Below are 23,145 nucleotides of genomic sequence, written 5' to 3'. Positions count from 1 at the left end.
TTATTAAAAGGCAGAGTGGGGCCTTGTATACAGCGTGGAGACCCTATGACTTTGGGGATAGCCGTGGGGCCCTACAGGAGAGGAAGGGGGTAGGGAGAGGCACTGCCCATAGATGGCGTCTGGCTGCAAGGCTTCTTGAATAATTCACTATCATAACAACCCAGCTTCAGGGAGGGAGAGTTAGGGCGCAGCCAGAACGACAAAATGAGGTAGCAGGGAGTGGAGATTGGGATTCCCAACGGGGCAGTTTCTGGGCACTGAATGTTCCCTATCCTGAGGCTCCCAAAGGAGGAAGTTCAAGAATCCATCTCAACTTCCGTAAGCTGGACTCATTGAGGGAATTCAACCTCCCCCAACCCTTAGGATACGCTGCCGAGTGTAAAACGAGGCGCATGCGCACTTCTAGCTTCCCGCGCCCTCTTTCCGAAGAGACCTCCGGATACGCTTGCGCCCTATTTGGGCTACGGCTGGTCAGCGAAAACAGTCCGTCTCCAGCATAACCAATAAGACGTGAGGAAAGGGCCTGCGTCCCGCCTCCTGACGATTCAGGGGTCTCCCTTCTTGAGCTAGGCCCCGGCCCCGCCCCGCCCCGCCGGCCCTGCGCGTCTCGCGGCTGCGCGTGGTGCAGTGCAGCCTAACTCTGCTGAGCCCCCTTCTACCGCCCCGCCCACCCCGCTTTGCAGACTGCTCTGGGATTTCCCTTCGCCTCCGATTGGGGCTGCTGTTTCGCTTCGCCGACGGTAGGCGTAATGGATTTTGCACTTTTGGGATCTTAACTCTCCTTTCCCTGCGTCTGCACTTCACCTTTTTATCATCATTGTTATTATTAATTGTAGGGATGGTTGTATGTTACTAATGAAGAAGAGGGGGAAAATCTTCAAATCCTCTTCTACCCACTTGCTTTTTTGAGGGGTGGAGTGGAAAGAAAGTCTGTGTAATTTATCCATTCTTCAATCATCCGACAGATGTTCATTGAGCACGGGACGAGCACCGGGTGCTGTGCTACGTACTGGGGATACAGACTGATCCCCGCCCTACTGGGCTTTCTCACGGACAGATCAGCAGACAAAGGAGTTAGCAGGCCAGTGGGTGCTATAACTGACATTAAGCCATTTGTACAATTAATTGCAAATGTAATAAGAGCTACAAAGGAGATGTAAGGGCTCCTCACACACAGGAGGGGGTGTGTGTGAAAGGAGAGAATTTCTTGGAGAAAATGACATATGAGCTGAGTTCTGAAAGGAAGATGAATAGGCATTACCTAGGCTAAATGGAGGTGAAGAGTGATGCATACTAAAGAAGAGCTTGGGCTTCCCTGGTGGCGCAGTGGTTGAGAGTCCGCCTGCCGACGCAGGGGACACGGGTTCGTGCCCCGATCCGGGAAAATCCCACATGCCGCGGAGCGGCTGGGCCCGTGAGCCATGGCCGCTGAGCCTGCGCGTCCGGAGCCTGTGCTCCGCAACGGGAGAGGCCACAACAGTGAGAGGCCCGTGTACCGCAGAAAAAAAAAAAAAAAAAAAAAAAAAGAAGAGCCTTTGGGAGGATTCTGATCCAGAAAGGATGTAGAACAAGGGGGCCAGTCTGTGACAGGCTGTAATTGGAGGCTGGTCTCCGTCGTCGTGCCCCTTACAGTCTGATTTCTACACAGCAGCCAAAGTGATCTTTTAAAAATATAAATCTGATGTTGTCACCTCCCTGCCCCAAAATGTCCAGTGAATTTCCATTTTGGAACAAAATTCAGACTCCTCACTGTGGCCACCAAGGCCCTGCAGAACTTGACCCCCAACCTTTTACTCCAACTCGCTTCTTACTCACTGTCCCACTCACTCCTTCTGTCCAGCTTCCTTACCCCCTTTTTTTTTTAAGATTTTTTTTTTTGGATGTGGACCATTTTTAAAGTCTTTACTGAATTTGTTACAATGTTGCTTCTGTTTTATGTTTGGTTTTTTGGCCTCAAGACATGTAGGAATCTTAGCTCCCCCACCAGGGATGGAACCCCCACCCCCTTCATTGGAAGGCTGTCTTTTTTTTTTTTTTTTTCTTGGCTGCATTGAGCCTTTGTTGCGGTGCGCGGGCTTCTCTTGTTGCGGAGCACAGGCTCTAGGCACGTGGGCTCAGTAGTTGTGGCTTGCGGGCTCTAGAGCGCAGGCTCAGTAGCTGTGGTGCACAGACTTAGTTGCTCCACGGCATGTGGGATCTTCCCAGACCACAGCTCGAACCCAGGTCCCCTGCATTGGCAGGCAGATTCTTAGCCACTGAGCTGCCAGGGAAGTCCCCCTTCCCCTTTATTTTGTTTCATAGTTCTCATGGCCACCTGAAATTACCTGTTTTTTGTCTTCCACCACCACTAGAACATAAGCTCCATAGGGCCAGGGACTTTATAATCTTATTCATTACTGTATCACCAGGGTCTAGAACAGTGCCTGGCACATAGTAGATGCCCAATTATGATTTGTCAAATATGTGTCTTGGGGAGCACATAGCAGGGGTGCCCAGCTCATTCAGGGGTGTCAGGAAAATGGTACTGATGGTAGGGACATTAAGGCTGAGGAGTTAATGATGGAAAAGAATAGTCATTCATTTTTTTCAAGAGAGGAGAAGAAAATAACATAGAGCAGAGAGGCAAGATGGAATGTGGCCTATTAGACAAAATGTGATTGGAGCATATGGTCCAAGTGGAGAGGTGAGAAATGAGACTGGAACAAAGATGCCAGGTCCTGGTAGCCCTCTTAAAAGGCAGTGTGGAGCCGTTGAAGGATTTTAGGAGGGAGAGTGGTAGCTTCAGAATTTGTATTTTAGTTAGACCATCCAGTTCTTGGAGAATGGATTGGAGGAGAAAAGTAGAGTGTAGGAGGCCAAGCAAGAGTTGTTTCAGTAGTTTAGAAGAGAATAGAAAGGGAGAAGGGTACAGGGAAAGGACAGAGTCAAGGATGAGCCCCAGGTTCTGTGAGGAAGAGGTTCTATTCATGGGGAAAGAAAACACAGGAGGAAGAGTGGGTTTGGCTGGAGGAGATGATGCTCTCATGATGGTCCTTCTGAAGTGTCTGTGAGACACCCAGAGGAAAGGTCTGGAGGGCAGAGTCACATCACAGAGTCCATCCCAGGAGAAGGATTGGGATTAGAAGTGAAGATTGTGGAACCAGAAAACAACTAGAAGGTTAGTCAAAGCCATGGGTTATCTCTGTGGAGAGAGAATGACGTATGAGAGGAGAAGGCCTAGGACAAAACCCTAAGGAACAGACAGAAAGAGGATGTGAAGCCTGCAAAAGAGAAGGAACAGCCAAAGAAGTGGGAGGACATCCAAAGCAGCAGAGTGTGGAGTCATGAAAACAAAAGAGAGTGCTTCTAGGAGGTAAAAAGTCCAGTCAAATAAGGGCTGAGCAGGGACTTCCCTGGTGGTGCAGTGGTTAGGCATCCACCTGCCAATGCAGGGGGCGCGGGTTCGAGCCCTGGTCCGGGAAGATCACACATGCCACAGAGTGCTACAACTACTGAGCCTGTGTGCCACAACTACTGAAGCCCCTGTGCCTAGAGCCTGTGCTCCACAATAAGAGAAGCCACTGCAATGAGAAGCCCATGCACCGCAATGAAGAGTAGCCCCCGCTCGCCGCAACCAGAGAAAGCCGGCACGCAGCAACGCAGACCGAAATAAATAAATAAATAAATAAATTTACATTTTTAAAAAAAGGCTGGGCTTCCCTGGTGGCTCAGTGGTTGAGAGTCTGCCTGCCGGTGCTGGGGACACGGGTTCGTGCCCCGGTCCGGGAGGATCCCACATGCCGCGGAGTGGCTGGGCCCGTGAGCCATGGCCGCTGAGCCTGCACGTCCAGAGCCTGTGCTCCGCAACGGGAGAGACCACAACAGTGAGAGGCCCGCGTACCTCAAGGAAAAAAAAAAAAAGGCTGAGCACTATTCATTGGACTTAGGAACAGAGGGGATCATTAGTGACCTTGGCAAGAGCAGTTTTGGAGCCAGGAGGGTCCAGTATCAGCCCGTGGAGTGTAGGAAGTGGAGAGAGGACTCATCAGGTGTAGCAACTCATTCCAGAGGTTTGGCTCTGAGTAATATTACATGCATTGTTGCATGAAATCCTCATAACAACCCATGAGGCAGGAGTTTTGGAGATGAGAAAACTGAAGCTCTGAGAAGTCAAGTAACTTCCCTATATCTCAGTTCTAGTGAGAAATGAAGCAAGGATTTCAATCCTGTATAATCACTCGGGTGTTCATGCTGAAACACCCTTCCTTATTGCCTCTTCTTGAGGGGAACAGGAGAGAAATGGTGGTGGCCGGAGGGGGCAAGTGTGGAGGTAGAGGCCTCGCACAGAAGACTCCTTCTACTGTACCTGGAGGTAAGAAACAAAGCCTGAATAACAATAACAGTAATAATTCCAGCCATCTATATGGAATTTTACAGTTCACAAGGAACACCTCAGATTTTTTTGGGGGGGGGTCTTTGTTGCTGAGCGCAGGCTTTCTCTAGTTGTGGTGAGTGGGGGCTACTCTTCCTTGTGGTGCAGGGGCTTCTCATTGCAGTGGCTTCTCTTGTTACAGAGCACAGGCTCTAGGCGTGTGGGCTCAGTAGTTGTGGCTCGCGGGCTCTAGCGCTCAGGCTCAGTGGTTGTGGTGCCTGGGCTTAGTTGCTCCGCGGCATGTAGGATCTTCCTGGACCAGGGCTCGAACCCCTGTCCCCTGCATTGGCAGGTGGATTCTTAACCACTGCGCCACCAAGGAAGTCCCTTCTCAGATATTGTTATCTTCAATGAGCCTAATTACAACCCTGCATGGGAAGCTCAGAACAATAAGGAATGTGCGAGCAGGCTCACAGTTGTTCAGTATTTGAATCATACTTGCTGTTGCCTCCACCAAATCGCCTTAGTTAGGTCTCACTCTCACTGTAATAGTCTTGTTCAGAGTTAACCTCATTCTTCCTGAAGTTCACCACTCCTTTGCTTCAAATCACACCAAGGACAGTCTCTGAAACACTGACAAGTAGGACCTTAAACAGCGAGAAGGTGCCGTTGGTAACTTAACCCATTCATTCATTCAGTAAACTTGAGCCCCGATTCTGTGCTTGTCTCTAAGTGAAGAGTTTTAAGGTTTCAGAGAAATAGTAACCATGAGATTTGCCCTGTGACCATTTATAAACTTACAGAAGACTAAAAATATGCAACTGAAATATCTGGGAGGCTGTATGACATGATGGCTAAGAGCTGCTTGGGCTTCAGAGTAGGACAGACCTGAATTTAGGCTTGACTCTGCCACTCACGTGACCTAAGTCAGTTTTCTCATCTGTAACATGGGGTTGTCAGGCTAATGCATGTAATAAGCACTCATGAAAGATTGGCTGTTGGTATCTTGAGAAAAATTATAGGGGCTTCCCTGGTGGCACAGTGGTTGAGAATCCACCTACCGATGCAGGGGACACAGGTTCGTGCCCCGGTCCGGGAAGATCCCACATGCCGCAGAGCAGCTGGGCCCGTGAGCCATGGCCGCTGAGCCTGCGCGTCTGGAGCCTGTGCTCTGCAACGGGAGAGGCCACAACAGTGAGAGGCCCGCGTACCACAAAAAAAAAAAAAAAGAAAGAAAGAAAAATTATAGGAGAGCATGTGAGGTACAAATACTTTCCATTTGCACTGGGCTTTACAAGTATGCTATGGTTATTGTTTAAGAGTTGGTTAATCATGGGCTTCCCTGGTGGTCCAGTGGCTAAGGCTCCGTGCTCCCAATGCAGAGGGCCCAGTTTCAATCCCTGGTCAGGGAACTAGATCCCATATCCTGCAACTAAGTTTCCACATGCCGCAACGAAGATCCCACGTGCCGCAACTAAGACCCAGCGCAGCCAAATAAATCAATGAATAAATATTTTTTAAAAAAGAGTTGGTTAATCAAACTAACTTTATTGCCACAATCATTTGGCAGCATATACATGTATCAAATCATCAGTTGTATGCCTTAAACTTACACAGTGTTACGTCAATTATATCTCAATAGAGCTGAAAAAAAAAGTTGGTTAATCAGATGAATCCAAGGGTGAAGCCACACCCTAGCAATTAAGGGGCAGAAGGGTCTCACTGGAGAAACAAGTCGTTTGGTGTCAGGAGGAGTGGTGTATCTTCAGATCAGAAACCAGAGCTGAAAGGACAGGTTCCAGGTTGACTGGTAAGGTTTATCCATTCATTCACCTCTTGAGTATTTTTTGAGCACCTACTCTGCTATTCATGGCATAAGAGTGTCTCTCTTTGACTTGATCATGGAGGTGACAGTGGGACTGGGAGGAGGCACCCTCCTTGGGGAGTTGATCTGAGACCTAAAGAGCAAGGAGCCTGTGACATGGTACTTGCCAGGCTCCAGGGCTGGAGTTTGCTGTCTGAGCCAAGCCTACAGCTCATCACAGGGCTGGCTGAAGTGGGATCAGAACTCTTGTGCTGGGTCAGCCAAACTATTTTTGTATTTCTGCTTTTCGCTTATATTTATTTCCCAGTTGTCCTCCCTTGGTGTTTAGCTAAGTCTTTTAAAAGTGCTGTGCAGGGATTTCCCTGGAGGTCCAGTGGTTAAGGCTCCGCACTTGCACTGCAGGGACACAGGTTCGATCCCTGGTTGGGGAACTAATATCCCACATACCTTGCGGCATGGCCAAAAATAAAATAAAATAAAATAAAAGTGCTGTGCAAAGGGGACCGAGGAACGCATTTGTGGCCACCTAGTACGTCCCTAGTGGCTACTGCAACCTGGGCGTTTGAGGTGACTCCCCTAAGGGCAGTGGTTCTCAGTCGCCCCCTAGAGGGCATTTTGGAAACGTCTCTTTAGTAGAGACCAGGATTAGGAGGCACTTTGAGGATTTAGTGGAAGGAGGACAGGAAAGGTAGACCATCTATAACATGGAGGACAGTCCTGCACAAAGAAGAATTGTCTCTCATTCTACTTGGCTTTGGAATGTTCTGGTCAACAAAGGGCTTCCCTGGGGGCTCAGTGGTTAAGAATCCACCTGCCAATGCAGGGGACACAGGTTCATGCCCTGGTCCGGGAAGATCCCACATGCCACGGAGCAACTAAGCCCATGTGCCGCAACTACTGAGTCTGCACTCTAGAGCCTGCAAACCACAGCTACTGAGCCCACGTGCCACAACTACTGAAACCCGCACGCCTAGAGCCCGTGCTCTGCAACAAGAGAAAACCCTGCTTGCCGCAACTAGAGAGAGCCCATGCGCAGCAACAAAGACCCAATGCAGGCAAATAAATAAATAAATTTATTAAAACAACAACAACAATATATGCAAATATATAAATCAGCAGGACTTCATTATATAATAATGCAGAAAAGTTTTACAAGGTGTTTTTTTGTTTTTTGGAACAGCCCAATAATTTAGGAGGAGATCATTATGGAGAAGGAAGCTTAAATAAAATACATTGTCTTGACATTATTACATCTGTCTACTCAGTGTATTAGAGCACTTCCAGCTATGCAATATACTTCGTTTAAAAGAGTTTCAATGCAGTAGTGTACCTGCAAAAGCAATGAACCAACTGCAAATATGTAATAAAAGTAAAGTTTTTTTACTAGCTTCATTGAGGTGTAATTTACATACTATAAAAGTTTCTCCTTTTAAGTGTACAGTTCAATGATTTTGAGTAAATTTACAGAGTTTTGCAACAGTTAATCTCCATTCCCACTCCAGCCCCAGAAAAGCACTAATCTATTTCTGTCTCTACGGATTTGCTTACTCTGGAATTTCATATAAATGGAATCACACAATGTGTGGTCTTTTTGTCTGGCTTCTTTCACTTAACATGATGTTTTTGAGGTACATTCATATTGTAGCATGTATCAGTATTTTGTTCCTTTTTATTGCTGAATAGTATTCCATTTAATGAAATACCACAATTTGTGTATTTATTCACCAGCTGATGGACATTTAGTTTGTTTCCATAAATAACGCTGCTGTAAATATTCATGTGCAAGTCTTCGGGTGGACAAATGTTTTCATTTCTTTTAAGTAGATACCTAGAAATGGAGTTGCTGGGTCATATGGTAACTCTACGTTTAACATTTTGAGAAACTGCCAAACTGTTTTCCAAAGTGGCTGCACCACTTTACATTCCCATGGTAACATATGAGCATTCTAATTTCTGCACATCCTTGCTAACACTTGTTATTGTCTATCTTTTTGATCATAGCCATCCTAGTGCATATGAGGTGGTATCTCATAGTGGTTTTGATTTGCGTTTCCTTAATGACTAATGTTGTCAAGCATCTTTTCATGTGCTTGTTGCCCATTTTTATATTATCTTTGGAGAAATATCTATTCAAGTCCTTTGCCCATTTTTTAATTGGGTTATCTTCTTATTACTGAGTTATAAGAGTCCTTTATATATTTTGGATACTAGGCCTTTATCAGAGATATGATTTGAAAGTATTTTATCCCATTTTGTGGGAGGTCTTTTCACTTTCTTGATGACATCCTTTGAAACACAAACACTTTTCATTTTGATGAAGTCCAATTTATCTTTTTTTTCTTCTGTCATTTGTGTTTTGGAATTGTAAATAAGAAACCATTGTCTAAAGAGATTCTGGACTTAAGCTATAAGAAGATGAGACTTCTGGGAACCGTGGGAAGAAGTAATAGTATTTACGTGTGGGAGGGACATGACTTATTGGAAGCCAGAGGACGGACTATGGCAGATTGCCTCCTAGATGGCCCCCAAATGATCCCCACCTCCTGGTGTTTACACCTTTATTTAGCCCCTCTGCCCCACACACATCTGTATAGAAGACCTGTGTAACCAATAGGATATTGTGAAAATGATAATGTGTGACTCCTAAGGCTAGGACCTTGTGGCTTCTGCCTTACTCTATCTTAGATCACTCACTGGAGAGGAATCCAGCTGCCATGTTGTGAGGACACTCAAGCAGCCCTATGAATTATTCCACATGGTAGGGAACTGAGGCCTTCTGCCAACAGCCAGCCCCAGTTCACCACCTATGTTAGTGGCTTAACTTGGAAGCAGAGCCTCAGCCCAGTCAAGCCTACTACAGATGATAGCAGCCCTGACCAATATCTTGGCTACAGTCTTTTGAGAAGCCTCAAGTCTGAACCATCCAGATGAGCCACTCCTGAATTCCTTACCCACAGAAACTATGTGAGATAACAAATGTTTGTTGTTGCCTAAAACAAAAGAAAAAGAAACCACTGGCTAATATGGAGTGAGGTAAGGGTCTAAGTTTATCTTTTTCTTTTAAAATAAATTTATTTATTTATATATATATATATTTTTATTTTTGGCTGCTTTGGGTCTTCGTTGCTGCGCACAGGCTTTCTCTAGTTGCGGTGAGCAGGGTTTTCTCTTGTTGCGGAGCACGGGCTCTAGGCGTGCGGGCTTCAGTAGTTGTGGCACGCGGGCTCAGTAGTTGTGGCTCGTGGGCTCTAGAGTGCAGGCTCAGTAGTTGTGGCGCACGGGCTTAGTTGCTCCGCGGCATGTGGGATCTTCCCGGACCAGGTCTCAAACCCTTATCCCCTGCATTGGCAAGCGGATTCTTAACCACTGTGCCACCAGGGAAGTCCCTAAGTTTGTCTTTTTGCATGATATCCAGTCATCTCAGCACCGTCTGTTGAAGACTGCCCTTTTCCTTACTGAATTGCTAAGGCCTAGAATCAAATAGTGAATATGTGAAGACATGTGGAATGCACTGAATATTATTCATAAAGATTGACTTTTAAGCATTTTGATTTATCATATATTTTATGTTTTTGCAGCACAATAATAATTACATATTGTAAAAATGACATATGATGAAACTTACATATTGAAATTATTAATTCATGGACTGTTTTTGCTTCTGTTAAATCCTAATTTATTCCATTTAGGTTAGTACATATCTGACTATTTTATAATGTCTTATAGGTAATCATGCCTAAGCATTTACTTATTGAAAACATATTTTGCTATAAAAAATAGTCCCATTATCTTTCCTTTATATGCCAATTAAGGCAACTACATTGACTCTCTTAAATTGTGTGTGTAGGTAAGTCATATTATCTATACGTTCATTTCAGGATACTAGAGAGTATGTGAGGAAATACTTTTTATGAAAAGCGGTGCTCAGGCTGTTAGGCTGAGATCTCCCAGGACAGGGAGAGTGAAGCTTGGGAAGAGAGGCAGACCTGCTTCTCCCCAGCTGAAAATCAATCCATCTTGCCCAACCTGGGAGTCCTGGATTCTGTTTCATTATTGACAAGTTATCCCCTGACCAATGCCTCTGAAGAACACAGATCCAGAAATGTTGCCATCTAGCCAGCACTAAAGAAGCCAACTTGGGCTTCATTTTTTTTTTTTTTTTTTTTTTTTTTTTTTTTGCGGTACACGGGCCTCTCACTGTTGTGGCCTCTCCCGTTGCAGGGATCGAACCCGTGTCACCGGCATTGGCAGGTGGATTCTTAACCACGATGCTACCAGGGAAGTCCCTGAAGCTTTACCTGAATGGCAGTGTCCATATACTGCAGTTGCTGAGGCCTCCATGGCCTGGGACCCATGGAGACAGCCACTGCCATTAGGCTGCACAGGCGGGGATGGGGGAGAGGTTTGATGCTGCTTCGAGGCCTGGACCCGGCCAGTGGGTGGCCGTGGTGAGGGCTTGTAACTCTGCGGGACACAGCCCTCAGCCTGTCCCCAGGGCACCCCAGCTCACCTGCTGGCCCCGCGGCTGGAGGGCCTGGAGGGTCCCGGCGAGAAGGCCGAGATCTGCCGCGGCCTAACCCACTCTCTGTTGAGAGGACCACCGCCAGGCTGACTGCTGGTGGAGTAGGACCTCTAACCGTGGCGCTCAGGGTCTCGCGTTAACAGCCGCGAGCTAAGGGGCCGTGTGCCCGCCCCGCCTCATTACAAATCCAGGTTCCACAGCTGAGTAGTCAAGCGACTTAGGGCAACTTCATGACCTTTCAGAGTCTTAGTTTCCTCATCTCTAAAATGGGGAAAATAATAGTATCTGCCACGTGAGAATAAAATGAGACTATGAACATAAAGTAGCACAGAATAAGTACTCAATAAATATTAGCCCTTATTATAACCAACTTTATTTAGAAAATAAAATATAAAAGCCTCAAGGGCAAACCACATTATGAGAGAAGAAACAAGACACTCACAAACTCTGTGCCTGCAGAAGGAAACAGGGAGGGGAGTGGGGCTCTAAGGCCAACAGAGCACACAGCACAGGGAGATCAGCTCGGTGCTGTGTGACCACCTAGAGGGTGGGATAGGGAGGGTGGGAGGGAGGCTCAGAGGGAGGGGATATGGGGATATATGTATACATATAGCTGGTTCACTTTGTTATACAGCAGAAACTAACACACCATTGTAAAGCAATTATACTCCAATAAAGATGTTAAAAAAATACAAATAAATAAAGAGGAGGTAGGGGCAAATGTAGTATGTACTTAATATCAATAAATATTTGTGGAGTGAGTGAACTAGAGGGAAGTAAGATCACCTGCCCTCCTCCCAAGAACAAGCCCTGTGTAGAATTTCCTGGAAAAACAGGAGGTCTAGATGGGGCAGATTTGACATAGTGATGATAGTTCAATTCAATGCAACAAGCTGGCACCTACCCACCCTGTTCCAGGCCTTCTACTTAGAATGAGTAAGCCATTCCTTTGGGGAACCCCAAGCTCCTTCCATAAACACAGCCCTAACTTGTTGCAGTATTTGGTGCCAAGCAGTGTGCTAGACACACATTATCATACTTACACCTCACAACAATTCTGTGAGATAGGAGTTATCTCTCCCCTTTTATAGATGAGAAACAGAGGCTTAGAGTGATTAAGTAATTTATTGAAGGTCAGCCAGTAAGTGGTAGAGCCAGGATTCAAACCAAGCTCGTCTCACTGAGACTGTATTCATTATAGTCTATATTCAGTATAGCCTCAGTGAGACTATAGCTCCTATAGGGCTACAGGAACCTAGAAGAAGAAATGGTCAATTTTGCCTGGAGTGTGTCTGGAAAGACTTCACTGAGATAATTAAAAAAAAAAAAAAGGCACAACAAACAAGTGGTTCCCAAGTGTCTACTGTGTACCAGGCACTGTGCTTATCTCCCTGATTTCAGTAGTGACCTGGTGAGGTGGTGGTATTCCCTCCATTTTACAGGTGAGGAAGTAGGCTCAGAGAGCTGTAGTCAGTCAGGTCATAATTGTGTGTGTCACTCCCACTGAATCAATATGATGCGGGCCATGAGGCAACACCATGGACAACCCCCTTGTCACATCCACTGAGGATGCAGCTTTGTACCACGCTTTCCAGTTTCTGAGCTACTTTACACAACCTCCCTGTCCTGTGATTTCCTTCTCATCTGCATCTGATGATGAAACAAGTGAGGACTGGAGAAGCACTGTCCTTCTGCCCAGGGCCCATCATCCCTGCACTTACTTCTCTGGTTAATATTCCCTAAACCTCACCTCTTCTCCTCCGTGAAACCTTCCAGGATAACCACAGCATGAAGGGTCTCTCTGTGCACACCTGTTACGAATTTTGTCTTTATCTGTAACCATCCATGTAAGAGTCTGACTCTCAGGAGACTTCTGAACCTCAATAGGGCAAAGACTTCTTAATCATCTCTCAGTATTTTGGCCTCAGTATTTTTTTTTTTTTTTGGCCTCAGTATTTTGCATAGTGAACCTCTTTTATTAGAATCACCTTTATTAGCATGACTTTAAAATTTTTTCTCAAGAAAGGAATGTGCCTGCTGTGGTTCCCATCCTTTGGGATTCGGGAGCCTCTACCCAATCCTTCATTCAGATCTTTCCTCTAGATTCTTCCTAAAGTTGTCACCCATACATGCCTTCCAGAATTTCATAGGGTGTATAATCACCAACAGCCGGGAGGAAGACAGTCAGTCGCCCTTTACAAGTATGGTTGCGATTGCCTCACTTCTTGTGTCATGTGACTCTCCCATGGTTATCACATGACACACCCACTCCATTTTGCCGGAATTAACCCGCAGGGTTCATCTGGTACGTATAGCTACCTCTGGCTCCTGCACCCCTGTTTTTATTTAGCTGATACTCTATCCCTCCAAGGTTTGGGAACCTCGCAGTCTCCTCATCTGGTGATGGAGCTTTCAAGTCCTTCCGCAGAGGTGAGTGGGCCAGGGCTCCCAAATGGTCTTGTCGCTCTTTCTGGAATCCTGGCCATCCAGGCTCTGGAATTCAGTGAACGACACACTCTCCTCGAAACCAGGCCATCACGGCCCTTTGATTGAGGGACAGATGGAGGGAAGATGAGGTTGAGGGAGAAATGGTTAGGACGAGGGGTGGAGGAGGGTCCTGGTCAGGGTGGGCAGAGAGCTATTATTAGCAGAGGGCTTGGAGGGTGTCTGGACCCAGGTGTCTGTGGGCTTTGTTCCATTCTATTAAAGGTGGGAGACTAGGCTGGGTGCCCACAGGCAGCCGAGCCCTGCCTGGGAGAGTAGATGAGAGGTGGAGAGGGGCTTGCTCTCTAGCCTCTCCTCATTCTGTTCTCAGGAGTATCCCAAGCCCCAGGACAGAGTAGGCATCATGGCTCCCAGCCTCATGGGATTGCTTCTACTGCAGGCCGTGTCGTGGGCATCAGGTGAGTCAAGGAGGAGGGAGGGAGCCCCGAGGCCCCCTTCTGCCTTATGGTCCTTTGGTAGTCTCTGGCATACTGGTGGTGGACTTCTTTAGATGCTCACTAAACCCTTTTGAGTGACTGAGATCAACTGTGGGGTACATCAAGAGAATCTTTGAAATCAGTATTCAGTCTTTCCTCCCCCCTAGTGTGTCCTTCCCCCCATCTTCATCCTTCAGCCCTTGCTTCTCTTGTGCTCTCTCCGTCCCAGGTGCCCACCCCTGCAGCCCTAAAAGCTTTGGCTATGGCTCAGTGGTCTGTGTCTGCAATGCTACGTACTGTGACTCTCTTGACCCCCTGACCCTGCCTGACCCTGGCACCTTCAGCCGCTTTGAGAGCACACGCAGTGGGCGCCGAATGGAGCTGAGTCTGGGGACCATCCAGGCCAACCGCACAGGCACAGGTAACCACTACACCCCTCACCCAGGCTGGGGTCCTCCTGGAGCTAAATCATGCCAGCGATCACCATGGAGTTTCTCCCCTGTGCACTGACACCCTTTATTCCCTGCGGATGTCCTCAGGGCTGCTGTTGACCCTGCAGCCAGATCAGAAGTTCCAGAAAGTGAAGGGTTTTGGAGGGGCCATGACAGATGCTGCTGCTCTCAACATCCTTGCCCTGTCACCTCCTGCACGGGATTTACTACTCAAATCGTACTTCTCTAAAGAAGGTAAGGAGGAAGGGGACAAGATGACATAGTGCAATTGACACTTTGACCTTTCCTTTGACCCTGACATCCACCCATCCCTGACATATGGGTCTCTGTTAATGCCCAGTGAAAAAAATGATTGTCCTACCCATCTTCTGCTGAGTGCCTGGGGCCTCTCAGGCTCAGAAGGTCTGTGCTTCACCCAGAGCCCAAGTTCCCCTTGGCCCTCACTCAGACATAATTTAGGACTGGCAAGTGGTAGACAATGTCCCACATTCTCCTACTGACTCAGACACACATATCTTGGTCTTCTTTTTCTGCAGGAATCGAATACAACATCATGCGGGTCCCCATGGCCAGCTGTGACTTCTCCATCCGCACCTACACCTATGCTGACACCCCTGATGACTTCCAGTTGCTCAACTTCAGCCTCCCAGAGGAAGATGTCAAGCTCAAGGTGGGCACTCTGGCTACCTCAGGCCCCAGTGGCATTGATCCCTGGTGGTTGAGAGGCCTCAGGCTAGAGCAATCTGCAGAGAGACATAGAACGTGCCCTCTGCTCTCTGTGTTCTGTCCTGGGGTGGGAGGGCAGAGGCTGATAGCTAGGCCTGATACACTGGTTGGGCCAGTCTGTTTATGTTCCAGCTCTGGATGTCTCCTCACCGCCTTTGTTTCTAGATACCCCTGATTCACCAAGCCCTGAAGTTGGCCCAGCGCCCTGTCTCACTCTTTGCCAGTCCCTGGACATCACCCACTTGGCTCAAGACCAATGGGGCAGTGAATGGGAAGGGGACACTCAAGGGTCATCCCGGGGATCTCTACCACCAGACCTGGGCCAGATATTTTGTCAAGTAAGGGAACAGCAAGGCCATGGGGTCCAGACCAGCCTCCCATCTCGGACACCCTGGTCTGTGTCCCAGCCCTTGATCTGGTTCCGCCTCCAGATCTCCTCAGCTCACCTTTCTACCTTCTGGGTCTTTCAGACTCAGGCCCCTCAGTTTTCCCCACCCAGTCAGGCCTCCTATTCCCCAGGGTCTTGGTTCCCTGTCTTGGCCACGATCACTCACACCCTTTCCCTCGCCAGGTTCCTGGATGCCTATGCTGAGCACAAGTTACAGTTCTGGGCAGTGACAGCTGAGAACGAGCCTTCTGCAGGGCTATTTAGCGGGTACCCCTTCCAGTGCCTGGGCTTCACCCCTGAACACCAGCGAGACTTCATCGCCCGTGACCTGGGTCCCACCCTCGCCAACAGTACCCACCGCCATGTCCGGCTGCTCATGCTAGATGACCAGCGCTTGCTGCTGCCCCACTGGGCCCAGGTGGTGAGGACCAGGAACTCCACGGGTACCCTAGTGACCCCCAGGTCCAGCATCCGAATGGCTGGCTCCCGAACAGAGTGCCTTCCCTGCCCCAACTCTTGATTCCTAGAGCACCCTGGCTGGGACCAGGTGCCCCGGTGGCACCCCTGGGGTGGTGGTGGTGATCCCCCTCTGGATTTCCAGGGCCCCATGAATCTCCACGGTTGTCACTTTAACCCCCTCTAAGTTGTGTTCATCCCACTGCCCACTTCTCACGTCCTAGTGCCTCTTCCAGAACCCTTTGTGCGGGACCCAGGCTCAGTGGCTCTCTTTCCCCAGTAGTCCTTCCCTTTCCCTGTACAGGTGCTGGCAGACCCAGAGGCAGCTAAGTATGTTCATGGCATTGCTGTACATTGGTACCTGGACTTCCTGGCTCCAGCAAAAGCCACCCTGGGGGAGACACATCGCCTGTTCCCCGACACCATGCTCTTTGCCTCAGAGGCCTGTGTGGGCTCCAAGTTCTGGGAGCAGAGCGTGCAGCTGGGCTCCTGGGATCGAGGGATGCAGTACAGCCACAGCATCATCACGGTGAACCACCTGTCTCCCTTTCCGCAAAGCAGACCACCTCAGACCCCTTGCTAGTCTCACCAAAGGCTCCTCTCCAGCTTTTCCCCAGCTGGCTTACTCTTTGGAGCAAATTTTGGGATATCATGCTCCCCTCTGTTGCCTTCCCTTCCCAGATCTGCACACCATCACCCTCGTTCCAAATGCCTGAGCGGTTACATCTGCCTCAGATCCCTCAGCTTCTCTGGCGATGCCTCTGTCCTCACAATCCCTCGCTCCTTAGATATTACTCCCCTCACAAGGCTGAGGCACCATAGCCCGTCTCCCTCATGTGACACTTAACTGTATCCACTGGGGGCCTTTGTCTCTGCCCCATTCCTACCATAGAACCTCCTCTACCACGTGGTCGGCTGGACTGACTGGAACCTCGCCCTAAACCCTGAGGGGGGACCCAATTGGGTGCGCAACTTCGTCGACAGCCCCATCATCGTGGACATCGCCAAGGACATATTTTACAAACAGCCCATGTTTTACCACCTTGGCCACTTCAGGTGGGTGGAGGGCAGGCACCCCCACTCCACACCAGTCCTAGCATCTCCTGCACCGGGATTGTATCCCCGCCCCCCCTCCCCCACAGTGAGGAAGCAGGAAGGTGCTGAGGGTGGGAACTTTGGGAGCAGCACGCATGTCCCCCTTGCACCATCTAGGCAGGTTGTGACTAGCTGGCATTCGAGACACAGACAATCCCTGAATGCCCGATGCTGGGGCTGGGAGGTGGGAGGGCAGGGCACACCCAGCCGCATGGTTTGAGGCCTGGAGAGTTAGGGCAGAGCTTTGGAAGGGTTCTAGGGGGAGGGGGAGGTGGCAGGGAAGATGACTTCTTAAGTGAGAGACTGATGAGCTGCCCTCAGGGCCAGGGGGGCTGGGCTGGGGTCCCTGACGATGCCTGTTCTCACTTCAGCAAGTTCATTCCTGAGGGATCCCAGAGAGTGGGGCTGGTTGCCAGTGAGAAGAATGACTTGGACACAGTGGCACTGATACATCCCAATGGCTCTGCAGTTGTGGTCGTGCTAAACCGGTGAGAGCAGTGGGGCCTGGGAACTGGGCTGAGGACAAAGACGGTGGGCTTGGCGGGATCACACTCTCAGCTTCTCCTCCCCACCTCCCCCAGCTCCTCTAAGGATGTGCCTCTTACCATCAAGGATCCTGCCGTGGGCTTCGTGGAAACTATGTCACCTGGCTACTCCATTCACACCTACCTGTGGCGTCGCCAGTGATGGAACAGATGCCCAAGCAGGCGCCTAGGCTCAGCATGGACATCGAGGGGAGAGAGTCAGCTTACATGCTGTCTGTGGCTACAGAGGGTACAGCAGGACTCGGGGGGAGCTTAGTGATGTAAGCCCAGAGGCAGTGGTTTGGGTGACTCACTCTCCCCTCTAGTTGGTGCCAGGGGCTGGAGGCGCCTAGGGAAAGGACTGGGAGGCCCCAGTGGTCCTCCACCCCCATGCTTGTGTGAGCGTGTGCTGTGTGCTGGTTGCCTGTGGAAACTGGGCCCAGGCCCAGGGTGAGCTCACTGTACAAACACAGGGGTGGGGGGTGGATGGCAAGAGAGGTTAAGGAAAGGAAGAGACTAGGAAGGCTGAACCCAAAACTGGGAAGTGCTTGTCTTTCTTGGAGATGCAGAACCAGGCCCATGCAGATGTCAGCACCAGGGCACAGGCAGCGAAAGAAGCCAAGCACCAGTGGGTAGACTCAAGCACCCAGGTGGCCCTCTTGGTCCAGCGAGGAAAAATAGAAGCTTCTTAAAGGAGAGAATGTCTGATCCCAGTCAGTGTGAGCAGTTTTATTCTGGGGGTGGGACCCCATTTCCAGCCATACCAACAATGGGGAGACACAGGAGTCTCTGGAATGCATGACAGTAGAAAAATCAGTCCCGGGAGCGCAAGGAAAAATCATTCCTCTTCAGCCTCCTCAGCCATGCCCAGGGCCCGTGTGCCTGGGGCCTGGGCAGGTGGTGCCCGCTGGATGGAGACAATGCCGCTGAGCAAGGCATAGCCCGCCATGGCTGCCAGCCCCGCCAACACAGATAGGATCTGGTTCCGGCGTCGATACGGCTCCTCCTCAGTCTCTGGGTTTGCTGGTGTCTGGCGTGGAGGTGGCACCTCAGCTGAGGGGCAAGGAAGGAAGGTGGGTGGGGGGCTGGTTTCTGGATCCCCGCCCACTCTCCGCAGAGCTAGCGCCCACCCATCACCCATCTGCCCCTTACCTCCCTCCCAGGGGAAGTAGAGGCTGAGGATATGGGTGCAGTAGGCACAGAGGTTGTGCAGCCCCCGCAGGTGGGCCTGCAGTTTCCCACTGGGCAGCTTTGCCTGCTGCAGCAGGGCCAAGTAGCTGAAGACAAAGGCATCCAGGGAGGCGGGGCTGCAGCAGAGAGAAAGGGTGGGATGGAGAAGGGGGAGAGATGGAGTCGGAGGAGGAGTCGGCCCTGGGAAGGTAGGCTCTGGGCAGCAGGGAACCACCAGGGGAGGAGAGGACACACAGTTCTGGTCCTGGTGTGGGGAAGGCGCCCCAGGTGGCGCCAGCCTGGCCTTGAATGGCACTCTATCCCAGGGCTGCATAAAGGGCACATTGAGTGCCCCACAGCCCAGCAGGCCCCTCCTGGGCCTGGCGGCCCTCCCACCCTCCTGTACCACTGCGGCGGCTCCAGGCCCACACACAGCCCCACTGTCACCAGACCCAATGTCTGTCCCGAGGACCTCTTGTCCAGAGCCTGAGCCCACCCTAGTCTCTGTGGCTGTCTGAACCTGTACCTTCCTCCAAGCCACCTATGATTCCCCGGGAGGCAGACTCACGCATCTCCAAAGAAGAATTTCTGAGAGCCCAGGCGCTGAGAGAGAAGGGTCAGGCATTCCCGAGCTTCCTGGTACAGCTATAGGGGGACACCAAGTCAGCTTGCGGCTGCGGGAACAGTGCCGCCTCCCCTGCCAGGCACTCCCACTCCTGGCCATCGTCTTGAGGGCTTCTCTCATACAACAGCCCCCTGTCCCAAAGGTACCTCCTTCTCCAGCTCTTCCTCCTCCTCAGGCCTGTGCTCCCCACACAGCAGCTGCAGCCGCTCCATGTACTGCCGCTGCATGCGGCCAGGCAGGAAGAAGTTGAGGGGAAAGGGCATAGCCTCTGCGTACCACTTCCGGGTTACTTCCACATAGTTCTTGGCATCTACCCAGAAAGTATGTATCTGGATTGGGTGTGTAGGAAGGAAGAGGCAGGTCTGAGCCAGTGCGCCTGCCTGACCCAGGGTGGGCTTCTGGTCCCCATGCTGCTCCAAGCCTGTAGTGGGTGTGTGGGGGGTGTCTGTGTGTATGCCCGACCCCCTCCCCCGCTGACCATCCATGCTGGGAGGCCTGGGCACACTCACCAGCACCGGGAGCAGCTTCTCCTCCAGCAGAGACATAAAGGCCAAGGTGTCTGCTCCTTGCCGGGCTGACAGATCATAATCAGCATTGTACTTCTGTGGAGGAAACATCCACTGTGAGGTGGATGCTGGGGGACTCCAGGGACACTTCCTCCAGGAGGGAGGCATCCTGTCTGGCACCACCCACACTGACCTCTGAGTGTAGCAGAGGTAGAGTGTGGGGCTTTGCTCACTGAGGCCCCCTTGCCTGGGCCCAGTCAGTAGCCTGTTGCTGTTGGCGGGAAGCCTGGACCTTGGAGCCTGCTGGCCGTCAAGGTCCTGCGCCCATTGGGGGTTGGAAGGAAGGCCCAGCCGCAAACCAGGAGCAGCTCCCAGAGTTTCCACAGAAAGCTGGCAGGATGCCTGCTGACAGCAACTTTCTAACAGTAACTTCTCCGATCCAGACACCACAAAACTAGCAGAGCGGAGCTCAGATGCAGGTTGGGCCTCAGTCAGTGCCTCGGGAACTAGGGGACGCCATCCTCATGCTCCCAAGACCCAGTGAACCCACGTCTAGGGCCCCAGTGCCCAGCTCTTGGGTGTTTCTTCTATGTCATTCCATGGCCCAGGCGCCACCACCACACACACATTCCAACCATACCCCCAGGTCTCAGCCTGCCACACCCTGTAGGCTCCAGTATCTGCTCCTCAGCACCCTCCTCCACACCCTGAGTAAACGCTGTCCTCAAATAACCTCTTGAGTGTGATCCTTAAATCTCTCTGAGCCTCATTCTCCCCCATGGAATAGGGATAATAATCTTTCTCTCAGTGTGGCTGTGTTAGGAGAAAACTCTTTGGCAACTGGGAAAGCTGTGTTCATACATAAGGCAACAATAGCCCAGTCCCGCCAGGAACTCTGGCTTTTACCTGGATCCCCTCTCTCCATGCCTCTCAAGCCTCCATTAATTCCCTGGTTCCTCCACCTTTGGGAAAGTAGAAGTGAATAAGAGAGCCCCATTTCTGACAATATGTTCACTTTTGGAACTAGACCATGAAACTAGAAGAGCCCTTGGAAAGCAACCTGGCTAAGCCCCATAGTTTTACAAATAAGGAGCTTACGGCTCTGAGAGGTTAAGCAATTTGCTCAAGGTCACACAGCCAATGACAGTGAAAAGCACAGCCTAGGCCTCCCCAATCCTCTCGTAATGCTCTTTCAACTTCCCCACGCTGGCTCTTAGCTTCGTCCATCCTGAGCTCCATATTATAAAGCCCGACCTGGTCCCTGAAAAAAGGGCAATGGCCCTTAGCAATTCCTCTCTGGTACCATCTTCTTTTTTCTGGTCTCATCTTTGAGGACCTCATCTGAGCCAACTGTTCTCTCCTACTCTTCTTTCCCTTCCATGTGTCATCAGCCTGTTCATCTCTCCCTCCTCACCCAGCAGGCAGGAGTCATTGTGCCTCCAGATGCCTTGACAGTGGCCTAGCTGAATCTCTAGCCTACTACTGAGATACTGATGTATCACAGCAACACGTCTGTGTCTCCTCAACCAGACGTTATGTTCCTTGAAGCTCGGTCCCCTGCGTCTGGTTTGGCATATATTAGGTACTCAATAAATGTGTGTTGCACTGAATTGTCTGAACGTCTCTCACTGGCAGCCCCCCTACCCAAGCCACCTACCTCTTTTCGAAGGTGGGTGATGATCTTGTGTGGTACTGAGATGACCTCTCCATGACTGGTCTGAAGGGCAGGCAGAGTTCCTGACGTTGAGAAAGAAGTATGTCCACCAGACCCTTAGAGCTGCCTATCCATACATAACTGCACCACATCCCTGTCTGTCTCCTGCTCTTCCCTTTGTACACTCCCTTCCTCACCCCCCAGGGACACTGGGTACCTGAAGGGCTCCGCCAGGGGTTGGTGATCTTGTGCACCTTGAGTGGGGCACCAGTAAATCTGGCATAGGTCTGCAGGGAAGGAAGCAGAAGGCAAAGAGGCCAGGGACATGGCCCCCACAGGGGAATCAAGAAAAGAAATAACATTTATTGAATACCTTTTGTGCTATGCCCTATGCTTAGGAATTGCCTCACAAAAAAAGAGGTAGACATTACTGTTCCCATTTTACTATGGGCAACACAAGGCTCACAGAGATTATGGACATGTCCATGATTACAAGTCAGCCAGGAAAATCCCTCCCTCTATCTCCTCTCCTGCCATCTACCTGGTGAACACCTAGCCTCATTTGGAAGCACTAAGCATTCCTTCCTGGGCAGTCTCTATGGCCTGTTCCTACTTATAACTTAGCACCTGAACATTTTATTACACTTATTTGCTGACATGTCTATCTTTCTGTGAACAACTTCAGGGGAGGGACCAAATGCTATTCATCTTTACATGCCAATGTTTGGTATTTGGAAGAGGCCTAATACATGCTTATTAAATGAAAGAGTGAGTGAATGTGTGAAGTGAACTAGTCTGTCTGTCTCCAAAGCTTTTTCTACAGAGCCTGGCTGTAGGCCTTTTGGTTAAATAAAGAATAACCTCAGTAAATGCTGTTGATTGAGGAGGAGGAAAGGGAGGCTGAGGAGAAAGCAGCAGTGCCGAGCCGGAGAACCCTGAGATCGTCCAGCCTTAGTAAACCTTCGGATGAAGAAACAGCCCAGAAAGAAGGGATCGTCCCAAGGTCACAGAGCCAGTAAATTGGATGTTCAAGAACTAAAACTCATCTTCTGAACCCCTGATCAGGCCTCTTTCCATCGCTAAACAAAACCTAGGCTGCTACGACACAGGACACTGAGTCTATACCGGCCAGGCACGCTCTTTGATGGCCACAGTTTCCCCCACTGCACCCGTGCTGAGGCGCCCTGGCAAAATTCGGATGACCGGCTAGTCCGGGCCCCCTCCCCAGTCCTCCAGGGCCCAGCAGAGGGCGCCGGCGCCGCTCCTCACCAGTACGGCCAGGCTGTCCAGGTCCACTGAGGGCAGCCCCCAGCCCCCTGACCAGCAGAACAGCTCCATGGGCGCCGCCATCTTGCCCGCCCTCTGTCCCGGAAGCACCTCCCCCTGAGCTTCCGCCCTCCACTGTGCGGATCCGCCCCCAGCCCCTCAGGCGGATCGCAGTGGAGAGCCGGGGGAGGCCCTCAGGAGGGCGCGGCTTATCCCGGCCCGAGAGGCTGCCTGAAGGCGTGGGGCGGGGCCGAGGGCTTCGGGGGAGGGCGGACACCGCCTGATCCAGAGGTGGCTCGCGAAGGGGGGAAGGGCTCTCAGCGCGGCGCGCCTTTGGAGAGTTAGGGTTCCTCGGCCGAGGGGAGCCCTGAACCCCCGAAGGCGCGGCGGGCCCAGGAGAAGGGGGTTTTGTGCTCCTGGACGGGCTCTGGGGGCCCTCGCAAATCTGCATGAGGTCTGGGCTGCTCCGGGGGCCCCTCAGGGCTCGGCCCTGAGCGGGGGCTGCGGGGGTGGGGGGGTCCCCCGAGCTGCATGTTTTCCACAGCGCGTTATGTTTGGAACCGGCCCCGCGCCTCCTGTCGCCATGGAAACAAAACAGGGGCGGTGGCGGCGGCCGGAGCGAGGCCGGGCTGGGGCCTGAGTGGGGGGAGGGGAGGTGGGGCTC

The 23,145-nt window shown here is 50.8% G+C and overlaps 2 protein-coding genes across 4 annotated transcripts; one reads left to right on the top strand and one right to left on the bottom strand.

Moving 5' to 3' along the window:
* The first annotated feature begins 671 nt into the window (after window positions 1-671).
* Window positions 672-20,293, top strand: GBA1 (glucosylceramidase beta 1). 3 transcript variants are annotated; one of them, XM_060090671.1, is made up of 12 exons: window positions 672-740; window positions 13,070-13,128; window positions 13,514-13,601; window positions 13,849-14,040; window positions 14,159-14,305; window positions 14,608-14,741; window positions 14,963-15,135; window positions 15,369-15,606; window positions 15,946-16,170; window positions 16,534-16,697; window positions 17,108-17,224; window positions 17,318-20,293. In XM_060090671.1, exons 2-12 carry the CDS (start codon window positions 13,102-13,104, stop codon window positions 17,421-17,423), a joined length of 1,611 nt encoding a protein of 536 aa, XP_059946654.1. In that variant the 5' UTR covers window positions 672-740; window positions 13,070-13,101; the 3' UTR covers window positions 17,424-20,293. The 3 variants fall into 3 exon arrangements, with proteins under 3 accessions (XP_059946654.1, XP_059946656.1, XP_059946655.1); XM_060090673.1 differs by lacking the exon at window positions 672-740 and adding an exon at window positions 6,011-6,161; XM_060090672.1 differs by lacking the exon at window positions 672-740 and adding an exon at window positions 12,981-13,003.
* Window positions 17,975-23,014, bottom strand: MTX1 (metaxin 1). Its single transcript, XM_060090674.1, is given in 10 exon segments — window positions 17,975-18,313; window positions 18,413-18,567; window positions 18,999-19,075; window positions 19,202-19,384; window positions 19,565-19,657; window positions 21,219-21,298; window positions 21,433-21,502; window positions 22,485-22,814; window positions 22,816-22,959; window positions 22,961-23,014. Coding segments are annotated over 10 exon segments (1,401 nt in total). The 3' UTR covers window positions 17,975-18,098.
* Between the last annotated feature and the right edge of the window lie 131 nt (window positions 23,015-23,145).

Source organism: Mesoplodon densirostris, chromosome 2 (assembly GCF_025265405.1).
Source record: "Mesoplodon densirostris isolate mMesDen1 chromosome 2, mMesDen1 primary haplotype, whole genome shotgun sequence".
Lineage (NCBI taxonomy): Eukaryota > Metazoa > Chordata > Mammalia > Artiodactyla > Ziphiidae > Mesoplodon > Mesoplodon densirostris.
The sequence above is the reverse complement of the archived record's forward strand: the minus strand, read 5'-3'. Positions and strand labels throughout refer to the sequence as shown.